This window comes from Coturnix japonica, chromosome 13, assembly GCF_054131305.1.
Source record: "Coturnix japonica strain WE chromosome 13, WE-NBRP24, whole genome shotgun sequence".
Lineage (NCBI taxonomy): Eukaryota > Metazoa > Chordata > Aves > Galliformes > Phasianidae > Coturnix > Coturnix japonica.
In genome coordinates this window covers 944,846-960,301 of record NC_140675.1, presented here as the reverse complement: position 1 = coordinate 960,301, position 15,456 = coordinate 944,846, and the positions used below count along the sequence as shown (strand labels likewise).

At 43.0% G+C, this 15,456-nt stretch overlaps 2 protein-coding genes across 2 annotated transcripts in view; one reads left to right on the top strand and one right to left on the bottom strand.

Annotated features, from left to right (window-relative positions):
- Nucleotides 1–7,519, top strand: part of LOC146758538 (ankyrin repeat domain-containing protein 42-like) — a 58,643-nt gene extending 51,124 nt beyond the window's left edge. The window contains exon 2 of the mRNA XM_085514549.1: nt 2,446–7,519. Coding sequence (XP_085370675.1) covers nt 3,125–5,035 — 1,911 coding nt within the window. The 5' untranslated portion in view covers nt 2,446–3,124 and the 3' untranslated portion in view covers nt 5,036–7,519. The remainder of the gene's footprint in view (nt 1–2,445) is intronic.
- Nucleotides 7,520–10,532: 3,013 nt separating this feature from the next.
- On the bottom strand, nt 10,533–14,019 carry LOC146758537 (kinesin-like protein KIF20B). Its single transcript, XM_085514548.1, has 4 exons — nt 13,943–14,019; nt 13,088–13,214; nt 12,408–12,550; nt 10,533–11,392 (listed from the first exon to the last, which is right to left on the bottom strand). The coding sequence occupies exons 1-4, from the start codon at nt 13,979–13,981 to the stop codon at nt 11,312–11,314; spliced, it is 390 nt and encodes a 129-aa protein (XP_085370674.1). The 5' UTR covers nt 13,982–14,019; the 3' UTR covers nt 10,533–11,311.
- Between the last annotated feature and the right edge of the window lie 1,437 nt (nt 14,020–15,456).

Sequence of the window (15,456 nt, the reverse complement as noted above, 5' to 3'; positions counted from 1 at the left end):
GAAAAGAAAGCGTCAGGTTAAGGGGACAGACTTGCAAAAGGAACTCCCCGAGTTATTAGCGTATGGGTATGCTAAATGGTTATTTCAGAATCCGCATTTAGTGCATGATCTTTTTGAGTGGCGTAAATTTGGAAATGCAATTTTTCAGGGAATATTAGATGGGGATAAAACAGCTAAAAAATGCGGGAAGTGGTGGCGTATGGTTTATAATGATTTGTTGCTACATCAGGCAGAAAAGAAAGCGGCAGAGCAAGCTAGTGCTGTGCAGGGGAGGAATAAGAATTATAATGAGTGGTTGGATTGCCCGGTGCCCCCTGCTGTGTCCACTGTACAGTTGCCGCTGGCCGCCGAGCCTGCATTGCCGGTGGCTGCGGAGCCGAGTGCCCCGTCTCCGTCTCCCGGCACGTCTGTATCAGACGAGCCGCCTGCATCGACCATGGCGCTACAGCCGGCCCCCTCGACCCCCCTTTGCAATGAGCCGCTCCCTGGGGCACGGAGTGCCCTGGTGGAGGCCGTCGCGCAGGAGTGGGAGGGGGCTTGGGCTGCGCTGGCGCGGGCTTGTTTAAAGGCGGGAGACGGTGAGGCGTTGGAAGCGGTGCAACAGATGGTGCTGCCGGGGGGGTATTCGCCTAATGTTGCAGGCGGGACAAAGGCTACTATCAGTGCTTTAGATTGGAAGTTGTTGTCACAATTGCAGTCTACGGTCAGTCAGTTTGGAGTAAAAAGTGAGCCAGCGAGACAGATACTGGATTATACCTGGAGTACTCAGGTTTTGTTGCCATCTGATTGTCGTTTGATTTTTTCGCAGCACCAACAACTGCTATTTAATGCTTATTGGGAAGAGATGTGCCAACAGAGTGCTGCAATACTTAGGCAGCCCGGAGATCCCTTGTATAATGTCGCCGTTGAAGAACTTTTAGGGGTGGGTCCTTTCATCCGGACGGAGGCCCAGGCTTTATTAGGACCAGTTAAATGTAGGGAGTCAATGTATCTGGCCAGGCAGGCTATGGATAAGATCAAGGCACCAGGTGGGCTGCCGTCTTATATGGGAATCCAGCAGGGAAGAAATGAGGATTTTGGAGCGTTTCTAGATAAGGTAGCTGGAGCCATAGAGAAGGCTGGAGTACCAGAGTACATGAGGGAAATAATGCTAAAACATTGTGCACTTCAGAATTGTAATGCTACAGCTCGTGGCATTCTAAGTACTTTGAGGAGTAACTGGACAATAGAGGAGGCGTTAGACAGATTATCGAGTGTGCCCACAGGGGCTCAGGCTTTCATAGTTGAGGCTATTAAAGAGCTAGGGGCAGGATTAAAGGCACAGGCTGAGGCTTCTCAGAATCAAGTGTCAGCAGCTCTTGCACCCTTACAAGCATCTGTGGTAACCAGTGCAGCCCAAGCACCTCTTTTAAATGTTTCCGGTGCGGCACTAAGGGACATTTGCAACGGAATTGCCAAGCTGTCGGTGTGTGGTGCCAGAACTGCCGCTCGGACAACCACACCACCGTCACCTGCCGTCACCGGTCAAGAAACCTCCAGCCCAGCGCACGAAAGAACAGCGGCCGCGCTCCGACACAACCAGCCATTCCCAGCCAGCGGCCGCCTGCCGCCCCCCCCACGTCGCTCACCGCGTTGTCGGTCTCTACGGCCCCCCCGCCCTTCAGTCTGCCTACGTCACTCGTCGCGCCCCCGCCCTCTGCTCCGCCCACGTCGTTCTCTGCGTCTCGCCATGCCACCCCCCCCATCGTCGTGCACGGCTGCGTCTGTGCAGCCCATGTGTAACGTAGTTAAAGACACGGACGGACCGAAACCAGAGGATCATTGTGATCCCGGTCCAGTAGATCCAGAAAGAGAATCGGACGCATTTCCTCCTGATGATACTTTGAAGGGAGCAGGAATGACAAATTTCCCTACAGCGTACTGTGATGTCTTAGAGCAGTGCAGAAAAGAAACTATATTAAGGGGTGATGCTGACACGTTGCAAACCTTTCCTAATCAGGTCCCCCATTTGGAATCCCTGCTTTGTGAGGCAGTGAAGGAGCTAAGAGAGTCAGTGAGAACATACGGAGTTCAGTCAGCCTTTAAATACAATCTTTTGGTTGCAAACAGTGACAGTTACTCTATGACCCCTCACGATTGGAAAACTGTGTTAAGAATGATCCTCTCTCTTATGCAATACACCATGTTTATGACTGAATACCAGCTACATAATTTGACTGATATCTTTTTGCCTCAAATTGGGACAAATCCATGTGGCACAGCACCTCTTCAACTGTGTCAGACAGATGTCACTCACGTTCCTGAATTTGGCTGTCTAAAATATGCACATGTAATAATAGATACTAATTTTTCTTACTGTCATGGTTTTGTAATTTTGTAATTTTGCTATCAGTATTCCACATCATAACATCATGTCAAGTATGGATACTTCTGTTGAATGTGCAGTCCACAGAAGAAGACTACATATCCCAGAGAACAACAGGAGTAACAATAAGTCACGGGACCAGGACTCTATATAATCTTGTTCCCAGGCTGGAGTGCCCTCCTTCTTCTCTCGAACTTCTCAGAGAGTGGGAAGCGTTCCAGCCGTGTCGCCTAGAGTTCACAGTAGGCCTCTCGGTTTTCGGAGACTCTCTCTCTCTGTTTCGTTCGATTTTGTTAGCCTTAATTATATTATATTGTGTTATCTTGTATTTCGATATCATATTTAGTAAAATAAGTTTTTCCTCCTTAGATTGTCGCTGTTTTATCCCACTCCCCTTTTCCCCCTCCTTTCCGGGCCCTGGGGGGGGGGCGTGGGGTGGCTTCCCCTGTCACGGGCATAGGTAAATCTAAGTAACCCGTGACAGATTTTTTGGTGGAGAATGCGGGCATAGAGCTTTTTAGCTTTTAGAACAACTCTCTCTTTGCTCTTAAAGAGCTTCGTTACGGGAGTGTTGGGAGTGTTATCTTTCCGTAGCTGCTCACAGAGAACGTGACCTTGAAATACCAGACAAATTGTCAACATTAAGGGCTGCTGCACATTCTCAGCACTGCTATCTAACTTTTGTGTAGAAAACAAAGGGATTTCTTTCTCCCTTAGAGCAAAGCTAGCTAGCTCTGACTTTTACAGAGCCTGCCAGCTATGAATCCACTCTTCATCCCAGTTGCTCTGTTTAAGGGATTGAAAGCAATTATGATCTTCTTAAAGTATTGGTCAACTATTAACACCATAATTTGGTGTTGTGGAATTGTGCAGATATATAGCCTAATAAGGTGGATACTGATGGAGACACCTGCCTGGTACTTTTACGAGATGTGGTATGGTCAGAATTTTGGCATCTACACCCCAGATGGAATTGTGAATCTTACAAACACTTGCATCCCAGATGGAACAGGCAATTTTACAAATACTTGCATCCCAGATGGAACAGGCAATTTTACAAACACCACCATGTTTAATTCATTGTACAGGCTAAAAAAACCCTTTTTATTTAGGTTGTACTCTCAGATTTCCACACGCTTTTCAATAACTGAGATAGGGTTCATACTTGCATTCATGTTATCACTATCAATGCATGCATATATGTTCCTATGCATTTGTTCTATGCGGAAGTCTCCTCCAGAACCAGAGAATGATGACTGGCAGGGAATATGGAAAGGTTTAGGAAAAGTCTTAGAAGCATGGGGACCCGCAGTGTCATGGGATTTCACTCTTGAACACCTAAGGGACCCTAAGAAATTAAGTGAGTATTTGGGTCAGAGATCTAAGGAGGTAAACCTTATGTGGGGTTTGGCTTATGCATACCGTGCTTTGTATCATACTATTCTGGAGAGAGAGAGTTTCCGATCTGAGATTCAAGCCCAAGTTAATTCTGATCAGTCACAGGAGGCATCAGTAGCAATATCAGTTGCCCCTGTGGAAGGCAAGAAATGGAAACGGGTGTCCATGCGTCTAGAACGAAAAGAAGGAGAAGCACAGGGGGGGGCAGCAGAAGACCCAGGTGCCGGGCATGGAGCAGTACCGAAAAAAGCAAAGGCAAAAACCAAGAGGCATGAAGAAGAGACTGATGATGAGGAGGAAATCACCTATTGTCGACCTCTGAAGCTGACTGAAATCCAAGGCTCAAGAAAGGAGTTCACACGGCGTCAAGATGAAGGTATCCTTGCTTGGTTGCTTCGCTGCTGGGACAACGGGGCCAACAGCTTGTCTCTAGATGGTAATGAAGCTCGCCAACTAGGAAGCATTGCCCAAGATGCAGGTATCGACAGAGGGATTAGCAGATGTTCGGATGGAGCTGCTACTCTCTGGTTGCGGCTGTTAGAAGCCGTGAGAGAAAGGTACCCCTATAAGGATGCTTTGAAGCCTAAATTTGATAGTTGGAATACCGTCCAAAAAGGTATTCAGCGCCTGAGGGAATTGGCCATGGCGAAAATGTTGTACAGCCCTGATCCAAGCGAACTTGACCCAGAGAGAGTGAGGGCCGATCCTGACATGTGGCAGAAAATCACAAGTACAGCACCAGAGAGAATTGCACAGTCATTGGTATCAGGATCTAAAGGATTCGTGGACAGATGGCCCCGAGTTGTTGAGCTGATTATAATGCTTCAAACCACCGATCAGCAGCTCCCCCAACTGCATGCCGCAGTTTCTGCCATCTCACGGCTAGAAAACCGAGTAGATGAAATGTGCAAGAAATTGTTTCCATCAACTAATTGTAATGATCCCGTAACAGTATCAGAAACAACTGATGAAGGTCAATCCTCGTACGGGCCACCAGGTCTAATGAAGGATCTGATCAAACTAGTCCAGTCCTACTCCCCACCTGCATCATCAAAAGTCTCAGCTGTTAGACGCACACGCTTCCCAGCTCGAGCAAAGAACAACAGTACGATTGCACCGCGTGTTTCCATGTGGCGCTACCTACGTGACCGTGGAGAAGACATGAGGAAGTGGCATGATCAGCCCACGTCTGCACTACGAGCACGGGTGAAAGAACTACTAGACATACCAACCACCAGTGGAGTTGCTCCAGTCATCACAGGTAACCAATAGAGGGGCCCTGCCCTCAGTCAGGGGAGGGAAAGGGATAATAGAGTTTATTGGACTGTGTGGATTCGATGGCCTGGCACATCAGAACCACAGGAATATAAGGCGCTGGTGGATACCGGTGCACAGTGCACCCTAATGCCCTCCAGTCATGAAGGGACAGAATCAATCCATATTTCTGGAGTGACTGGGGGCTCTCAAGAATTGACTGTGCTGGAGGCTGAAATAAGCCTCACTGGCAAAGACTGGCAAAAACATCCTATTGTGACTGGCCCAGGGGCTCCATGTATACTGGGTATTGATTACCTCAGAAAGGGGCATTTCAAGGATCCTAAGGGGTATCGATGGGCCTTTGGGATAGCTGCTGTAGACATGGACAACATTAAGCAGCTGTCTGTTTTGCCTGGCCTGTCAGAGGACCCGTCTGTTGTGGGGCTGCTACGAGTAAAAGAGCAGCAGGTACCGATTGCTACAAAGACAGTGCACAGACGGCAGTATCGCACCAACAGGGATTCCTTGCTCCCCATTCATGATTTGATTCGCCAGTTGGAGAATCAGGGAGTGATCAGTAAAACTCACTCACCTTTTAACAGTCCCATATGGCCAGTGCGTAAAGCCAGTGGAGAATGGAGGCTGACAGTAGACTACCGTGGCCTGAATGAGGTCACACCCCCATTGAGCGCTGCTGTGCCGGACATGTTGGAACTCCAGTACGAGCTGGAGTCAAAAGCAGCCAAATGGTATGCCACCATTGACATTGCCAATGCCTTCTTCTCTATTCCTTTGGCTGCGAATGTAAGCCACAGTTTGCCTTCACCTGGAGGGGCATTCAGTATACTTGGAACCGTTTGCCCCAGGGGTGGAAACACAGCCCAACCATTTGCCATGGGTTGGTCCAAACTGTACTGGAACAGGGTGGTGCTCCTGAACACCTGCAGTACATTGATGACATTGTTGTGTGGGGCGATACAGCACAAGAAGTTTTCACAAAAGGAGAGCAGATAATCCGGATTCTTCTACAAGCTGGCTTTGCTATTAAGCGAAGCAAAGTAAAAGGACCTGCCCAGGAAATTCAGTTCTTAGGTATAAAGTGGCAGGATGGACGTCGTCACATCCCAGCAGATGTGATCGACAAAATCACTGCCATGTCTCCACCAACTAGCAAGAAAGAGACACAATCTTTCCTGGGTGCAGTGGGCTTTTGGAGGATGCACATTCCAAACTACAGCCTCATTGTAAGCCCCCTTTATCAGGTAACGCGGAAGAAGAATGATTTTGCATGGGGCCCTGAGCAGCAGCAGGCTTTTGAACAGATTAAACAAGAGATAGCCCGTGCTGTAGCCCTGGGGCCAGTACGGACTGGACAGGATGTAAAGAACATCCTCTATACTGCTGCTGGAGAGAAAGGCCCCACTTGGAGTTTGTGGCAAAGAGCCTCAGGAGAGACCCGAGGCCGACCCCTGGGATTCTGGAGTCGATCATATAAGGGGTCTGAAGAGTGCTACACTCCAACTGAGAAGGAGATCTTAGCCGCGTATGAGGGGGTTCGGGCTGCTTCCGAAGTAGTCGGGACTGAAACACAGCTCCTTTTGGCACCTCGACTGCCAGTGCTGAACTGGATGTTCAAAGGACAGGTTCCCTCCACCCATCATGCTACCGATGTCACCTGGAGCAAGTGGATTACGCTGATTACACAGCGAGCGCGAATGGGAAACCTCAATCGTCCAGGAATCCTAGAGGTAATCATGGACTGGCCTGAAGATAAAAAGTTTGGAACATCACCAGCAGAAGAGGTATCACGTGCTAAAGAGGCCCCACCATACAACGAATTACCAGAAAATGAAAAGAAATATGCCCTATTCACTGACGGATCATGTCGCATTGTAGGGAAGCATCGCAAATGGAAAGCTGCTGTGTGGAGCCCCACACGACAGGTTGCAGAGGCCACTGAAGGTAAGGGAGAATCAGGTCAGTTTGCAGAGGTAAAAGCTGTCCAGCTGGCCTTAGATGTTGCTGAACGGGAGAGGTGGCCAATGCTGTATCTTTATACTGACTCATGGATGGTGGCAAATGCCTTATGGGGGTGGTTACAGCGGTGGGAACAAAATAACTGGCAACGGAGGGGAAAATCTGTTTGGGCCGCTGAACTATGGAAGGACATTGCTTCCCGAACAAAGAATATGGTTGTAAAGGTGCGTCATGTGGATGCACATGTGCCCAAAATTCGGGCTACTGAAGAACAACAAAACAACCATCAGGTAGATAAAGCTGCCAAAATTGAGGTGGCTCAAATTGACTTGGACTGGCAGAATAAGGGTGAATTATTTCTAGCTCGATGGGCTCATGAGACCTCAGGTCATCAAGGAAGAGACGCGACATATAAGTGGGCCAGAGACCGAGGGGTGGACTTAACCATGGACGCTATTGCGCAGATTATTCATGATTGTGAAACATGTGCCATAATTAAACAAGCCAGAAGGATGAAACCTCTCTGGGAGGAAGGGCGATGGCAAAAGTATAAATATGGGGAGGCGTGGCAGGTTGATTATATCACCTTGCCACGATCTCGCAGTGGTAAGTGTTATGTACTCACTATGGTAGAGGCAACCACTGGGTGGCTTGAAACATACGCAGTACCCCATGCTACTGCTCGAAACACCATATTAGGTCTTGAGAAACAAGTCCTGTGGCGACATGGCACCCCAGAAAGAATTGAATCTGATAATGGGACACATTTCAAAAATTCTCTTATAAATACTTGGGCCAAAGATCATGGCATTGAGTGGATTTATCATATTCCCTACCATGCACCAGCTTCTGGTAAAATTGAACGATATAATGGGTTGTTGAAAACTATGTTGAAAGCAATGGGTGGTGGAACATTTAAGCACTGGGAGAAGAATCTGGCAGAAGCCACTTGGTTGGTCAATACTAGAGGATCTGTCAATCGTGATGGTCCTAGTCAATCTAGCCCCCTACACACTGTAGAAGGAGATAAGGTCCCTGTTATACATGTAAAGAACATGTTGGGAAAAGCTGTTTGGGTCCTTCCAGCTTCTGGAAAGGGCAAACCTATCCGTGGAACTGTCTTTGCCCAGGGACCTGGGTGCACTTGGTGGGTAATGCAGAAGGATGGGGATGTTCAATGTGTGCCACAAGGGAATTTGATGCTGGGGGAATGCAGTCAATAATTTTATGTATCTATATATATATATATATGTTTGCATGTGTAGTGTATTTTAGTTATTATAGTTGTACATTTAGTTATGTTACATGCAATTCTACTATTTAGCTATCACAATTTTACATACGTGTATATATATGTATATATATGTATATATTAACCATGATGTAATAATGTAGAATAAGGGGTGGAATGTCATGGTTTTGTAATTTTGTAATTTTGCTATCAGTATTCCACATCATAACATCATGTCAAGTATGGATACTTCTGTTGAATGTGCAGTCCACAGAAGAAGACTACATATCCCAGAGAACAACAGGAGTAACAATAAGTCACGGGACCAGGACTCTATATAATCTTGTTCCCAGGCTGGAGTGCCCTCCTTCTTCTCTCGAACTTCTCAGAGAGTGGGAAGCGTTCCAGCCGTGTCGCCTAGAGTTCACAGTAGGCCTCTCGGTTTTCGGAGACTCTCTCTCTCTGTTTCGTTCGATTTTGTTAGCCTTAATTATATTATATTGTGTTATCTTGTATTTCGATATCATATTTAGTAAAATAAGTTTTTCCTCCTTAGATTGTCGCTGTTTTATCCCACTCCCCTTTTCCCCCTCCTTTCCGGGCCCTGGGGGGGGGGCGTGGGGTGGCTTCCCCTGTCACGGGCATAGGTAAATCTAAGTAACCCGTGACACTTACGTATTTACCACAGCACATACAGGTGAACACAGTCATGACACCCGTAAACACTGGTTATCTGCTTATGCTGCTATGGGAATCCCACATACTACAAAAACAGATAATGGGCCTGCGTATACCTCTAAGGCCACTCAAACTTTCCTCCAAGAAGGGGGTGTTAAACATACTACGGCCATTGCTCATTCTCCCACTGGACAAGCTATCACTGATCACATTTATCAAACATTGAAATCCATTCTTATTATTATTAAACAAAAAAGGGGGAATATGGGAGACACGCTACAAGAAATATTATGCAAGGTTTTGCTTGTTTTGCTTGTGCTGAATTTTTTGAAAATATTATGTAAGGTTTTGCTTGTTTTGTTTGTGCTGAATTTTTTGAATCGTGATCATAGAGATACAGCTTATGTGGATTGTCATTTTGAGGCTTCCCCAGTGCTAAAGGAACAGCCTATGGTTAATGTTTGGAATATGGCCACAGGACTTTGGGGCTGTCCCCTACCACTGACAACTTGGGGTCATGAATATGCTCGTATTTCCACAGGGACTGGCCCTATGTGGGTTCCAGCATGATATCTTCGGTCTCATCTGAAGTCAGAAAATAGCATCCAGCCTTCATAGTAATTGTAATTGTGTGTTTCTTACTTAGTGATATTGCTTTGTAACTTGCTGTGTTATAGATAATATTAGTAATAGTTTGACATAGTGTGTGATTTTCTGTTTTACCAATGCAGTCTCAAGATTTAGAGTTTAAGGCATTAGCTAGGATGTTGTGTGCTTCTTCTATTTTAGTAATAGATCAGATGTGTATTAAACAGGATTTGATCTAATCAATGCTAGAATCTACAGGAATAGCTCTTTTAATGTTTTAGTACTGTTTGGTTATGATATTATTAGCCTATTAATTAGCTTTTCTTAATTTGCAAAGACAAAACCTGGAAAGGAATCCCAGGCAAAGAGATGACCCTGTATCATAGAATAGATACCTCTCTTACATCTAACTAACTGGGATTTTTGAAATATAACCATGCATCATTTTAGACAAAAGTGCACGCTAATAGAACTAAATTTGATAGTTTATTCTGTTTTCCAAGCAGGTGTTCCACTTGGGCTCTATATCACGCACTGGCCATGCGGATATGGTGTACAACTGGAAGAAATCCTTCAGACCCTGAATGCAGGAGAGAATCTGTGATGGGTGAGAGAGGAAATGTGCACCTTGAAGCAGGGGACGCCCTGCTGGCACTACCTGTCGCATCCTCCACCAACATGGCTTGCTGTTTCTCAAGGGTCAATAAGTAATAATGCCCCTAGTGATACTCTAGTACGTTTGTCCTCTAAAATTGGTTCTATTTGACATGTTACTTCATAAAATTGCACGATCATTAATCAATTATTAGCCCAGATAACTCAGTCGGTAGAGCATGGTTATGAGCATCTTAAAAGCATTTATTGCACAAATTTTAGTGGTCATTAAAATCAATATATCAGAGTATATGAAAATTGAAGACTTTTCCTGATCAGTTACAGATTAACACAATTGGACCCTCATGGATTTATTTTCAGTTTACAGAAACTTAGGTTGCAGTACAAACATGTTTGTTCTTTTTAGTGGGTTTAACAGTAATGTTGTTATGTTGTATTTGACTTGTCTCTTTTTTCACTTTTAGAGTATTGTCAATCGAGGCCTTGATTGAGTTATAATAGTTATGTTATTAATTTAAGTAGTGTTGCTATTCTATAGGCAGTATTGTAAGAAGAATTCTATGGAGCGTCCGTCATGGATCCAGATGAGAAGTTCACAGAACAGCAGCTACGAAGCAGGATAAAACTACATGAGAACTGATTGAACAAATGAACTGAACTGCTTGTTAAATATGATTAATCGGTCGTTAAATCAAACCCCTTTTCAGCCTAAAAGAAAACGGGGGAAATGTAGAGAGTGTTTTTTACAGCTAGTTAGCTGAGAAGGGTCGTAAACATGGTGCAGCTAAGCAAGCAGCCATAACACCTGCAAGGACAGCAAGAACAACAGGATGCCCTGGGATGGTGAGAAACTAGCCATGGTTCTGGGAACTCAGCAAGGGAGTAGCTTTCAGTTGATAACAACAAGCTGTTAAGATACTCGGGGATAGTATGTAATTGGGAACCAATGATGAGCTCCACTTTTGGAATATGTATGAGCTAATTATCCGTATTATAAAGGTACACGCAGCCAAGGAATAAACGAGAATAGCTGATCATATGTCAATGACAGGTGTGGTCGTCTGCTTTTCTCCCGCCGTTCTGCAACAAACATCTATATACAAATTTAAGAACACAAAGGAGTAACTGTTACTATTTATTAACAACCAGTTTTAATAATACGATAAAAGTATGTCCTGAGAAAGGGGAACAAACATGCTTCTTCAAGGTTTTTTAGCTGTTCTGGATCTCAGCCGTCGCTTGATGATCAGATGATCACTTTCCTTCTTTTGTTCCTCAGATTCCTGAAGAAAACATTTCAAAAGTTACTCATCTTTTCACACAAGACTGACAAGCTCTTCTTGACCCACGCAAACATATTTCTTCCCCTAAATGGATTTCAGAATAGCATTTGCTTATTATATTTTATTCAGAAAACTATGGGATACCGAGATCATTTTAATGCAGCTTAATCACAAGGAACAAATATGGAGAATGTACAAAATCCTGTTTATCTTAAAAAAGCACACACATCTGAGGAAAGCCTGAAGGCAGCTTTCATTTTGAAATACTTGTTTTCAAAAGAGTATTATAATACTTGTTTTGTGAAACATGAAGCGTTCAGAAAACATTTTTAGCCTCAATCCCTGTAGCTATGACTTGCCCAGAATTTCAGTTCTCGGTTCAGTTCCATGTTCTCAGAACTACAGTGAGAAAAGAAATTCTCATCTTCTTCATCCTCTAACAAAAAAAAAACAAAAACATTTTGGTTTCTGCCCCTATCATTCGTCAAATCATCAAAAAATTCAGAGGGATATTACAGTATGGGCAAATGATCACTATGCTGAACAGAAAAAGGACTCTAATATAATTAAAAGATGCAGTTCCAACAGAGCAAGAATGTTCTTAGCACAATAGCTGCCGACAGAGTCATGAAACTGGCACATCAGATCCTTTGCAAGTTGGCTTAGACAGGAGATCATAGTTTAAGCATACCTAAAAAGCTGTCTAAGTTGTGCTCTAGAAAAGCGTGTAGTAGAAAAATCCCACTCCGACACACTGAAATTATCTATGACTCCAAATTAGAAGACATCTCCGTGATTGCTACATCACCTACTTAGTAAACTGTAAGCCAGCCAAACACAGAGATCTTTGAGGACAAAATAAAACAGAACAGCAGGAAGACCAACAAGAATGACTTGGTAGAATAAAGAAATACCTCAGTACTTTCAACCTCCCCCTGCAAATAGATGAAACCTCCAGTCTGTTTGGACTCCTTAGTAGTTTATTTTAAGCCAAGACTACAGTATAATCGCTTACCGAAGAAGCAGGTATATTTAGAGGGCCAGAAACGACAGTGGAATACAGCTTCCTTTTGGATCGTTTTGGCTTGGTCTCTCCTTCTTCGAGACTTTCAGGTTCGTTTGATTTAGGAGAACTTACTGCTGACATCAGCTTCTTGGCTAGAAGAAATTTGTTTTGATACATAAACCAATCAACTTACTGGTTTTGTGAGTCTTTAAATCAATGAATGCAAAAAAAGCTTTGTAACAAACTTGGTTTATAAATGACACGTAAAATTTAAGTGAAAATACTCAGAAATTGTATGTGTTCATCGAGGTTCTTTATTGCTTCTATAGCTGAAACTGTTTATAGGTTCAGGTACGGCAGCTTAAAGCACGCATTAAAATGGAGTATGAAAGACAATCATGGCTCAGAAGTCGCTGGAAGTCAGAAACTTCAGCAGGAGTTAAACAACAGGCCTAACTTTGGTGCTGACAGAAGCACAAGACAGAACCAACTTTCTCTGTATACTTGTAGGTTTTCACAAATGTAATAATGAATCTCTGAAGAGACGAATAAATGCATTTACTTCATAAATCAAAGGACAACTTAACATGGCAGACAAGTCTAAGAACACATACATTAATAGCCTACAGCAGAAACAAGCCATTCTACAATTTCTAGAAAACATGGAATAAAACTTATTCTACACCAACCTTTAGAGTGTATAATAGAAGAAGAGCTTTGAATAAAATCTCCAACTTTTTGCAGTGTTTCATCCTTCTTTTTAGTCAGTCTTGAAGCATGTACTCGCTTTCTCAGGAAGTAGTCTTTTCCGGATTTCTGTTCAACAGAGATGTGAACATGTGAAACAAGAGCATTGTTTAAACTTCATTTTAGTTCAACGTTATTTTAAGTTGACATTTTGAGCTTTACTACTGACACCTCTGTTCATTATGCTGATGATACCACAACGGCAAGTAATGTAGACAATTTTATACCCTTTAGGGAGTTGTCAAAATCTCAGCTATTTCAAGGCATACGTTTCTTAAAGTTTCTTAATAAGGCAGTAGTTTCTTTAAAAGTAGCTCCCAAGCTGTGGAGTTGTTTCTTACATAAGCTGTTCTAATTACATAAAATAAACAAACATACAAAACAGAAGACAACAAATGGGAAAAATCTACTACTCATACTCTGACCATGCCAAGGATACTGCTATGACATGTGAACATCTGTTTTTAATAACTGCCATGCATATTAATGATATGAACCTTAGTTTAATACAAGGGCTTCACTTACAAAAGCACACGATAATACACTAAAGCTTCTCTTCCCAACTATTCAGTGTGCAATATCCTTCCCTCCAAATCATTACACAGTACAGCCATTACACGCTCTGGGGACAGACTGACTTGCCCTTTGGTTAGCTTATGGAATTTAATAGGAAGAGCTCATAAGCATGTAAGATTCCCATTCAGGTATACACATAAGGATAAGACACTGCTTCTTTCGTGTGACCACACAATTACAGGAAGTCCCAAGCTAGCTTCAAAACTAGAACAAAAACCAACCATTTTCTCGTCACTTGCAGAGGGTGAATTAAAAGCCATGACAGATTTTGTATTTTTCGTGTTCTCACTTTTCACAAAATCCTGGGAAAATAAGACAAGTTTCAGCCATGATTCTTTTGGAAAGAACAATTGATGTCACAAAAGTGAACACTTTAAACACTTTTGCTAATAGTAGGGAAGTATTTGCTAGTGGTAACTATTCCACTGTAAATCAAATAATAAATAAGCATTCAATTATAAAAACAGGACATTAAGATATCGGTATTAGACATCTCATGATGTCTAAAAAGCTGATTTATGTCTACAGGTTTCAAAGAAAATACACAATGGAGTTAAGAGAAATTAAAAAACCATGGAATTGCTGAACCTGAATATACACAAGGAACAAACTATCACTTATCTACAGGCTATGGTTCCAAAGGTAGAACATCTCCTCTAATTCCTACTCAAACTGGTTATTTCTCTTTTAGATTAATGAACTATTTCTGTCTTCTACCTTTCACATCGCATAACTCACCTTTGTTCTTCTGCATCAGCTCTTCTTCAGTTTTAAGTAGTTTGGTGTTTTTCTCTGTTAGCTCTTCTTTGGTCTCCATCAGTTCAAAGTTAGTTTTCTCCAGCTGCTTTTCAAACCAGCCAATATCTTCCTTCGGGTCCTCCAGGGATACAATGGAACTATGTGCTGCCTCAGCTTGCTCTTTAATATCCATGACATCATAATGCACAGAATCAAGAATGCCCTCAGGATCAACACAGGTGTCAGGCACTATGCTATGTTCTCCACCCTGAAACATAATTTATAATCAGTTAAAACTGGTGAATAGCTGACTACATAATAGCTGTTATTTCTACAGATAGTCTGGATAGCCACTATGAAGACAGCCATACAAGAAGTTTTTAATTTCAGCTTCAAAACCCACCTCACAAATTCACATACAACATGACAGTGATTCGTATGGGGGGAAGATAAGTGGCATTCTAGTAACAGCTAATATATTTTATAGTATTTGATGACCACACTCCCCCTTTTCTTTTTTTTTTTTTGTTTTTTTAAATATTACCCCAGATTGATCTCCTTCAAATTTAACGTACAAGTTCGGACTCCCCTTTTCTTTGTATACAGCGTAAATTTTCATTTTGTGTTGCAGAAACAAGGAAAACGCCCAAATTCCCAAAGCTTTCTGAAACTGTTCTTAAGGCTCAGCAACTATTCCTGCTAGATGAAGAATAGATGTATCTTGCTCATCATACAGCAACACAGCATGCACTTCTTTGTAAACAGCCTTGTGTTTCTATAAGATGTGCCCATAACATTTAAATAGTAAAAAGGAAAATATTTAAGGAAAAAAAAAAAGGAAAATATTTAATAAAAAAAATATACCAGGGTGTCATGGTTTAATAATTTTGTAATTTTGCTATCAGTATCACTCCTGTTAAGGAGCTATCTTAGGTTTGCGATTCTGCACCTGTGAGCTTGACCTTGAAAGTCCAGGCGGACTGCCAATACTCCGGTT

What these genes read in the sequence shown, in the direction of transcription:
- LOC146758537 (XM_085514548.1), bottom strand. Translation starts at nt 13,981, where the DNA reads ATGGCTTTTAATTCACCCTCTGCAAGTGACGAGAAAATG. An exon ending in CTGCAAGTGACGAGAAAATG is followed by an intron (nt 13,215 to 13,942) that starts GTTGGTTTTTGT and finishes TCTGTTGAACAG; the next exon opens with AAATCCGGAAAAGACTACTT. An exon ending in TTCTATTATACACTCTAAAG is followed by an intron (nt 12,551 to 13,087) that starts GTTGGTGTAGAA and finishes AATTTCTTCTAG; the next exon opens with CCAAGAAGCTGATGTCAGCA.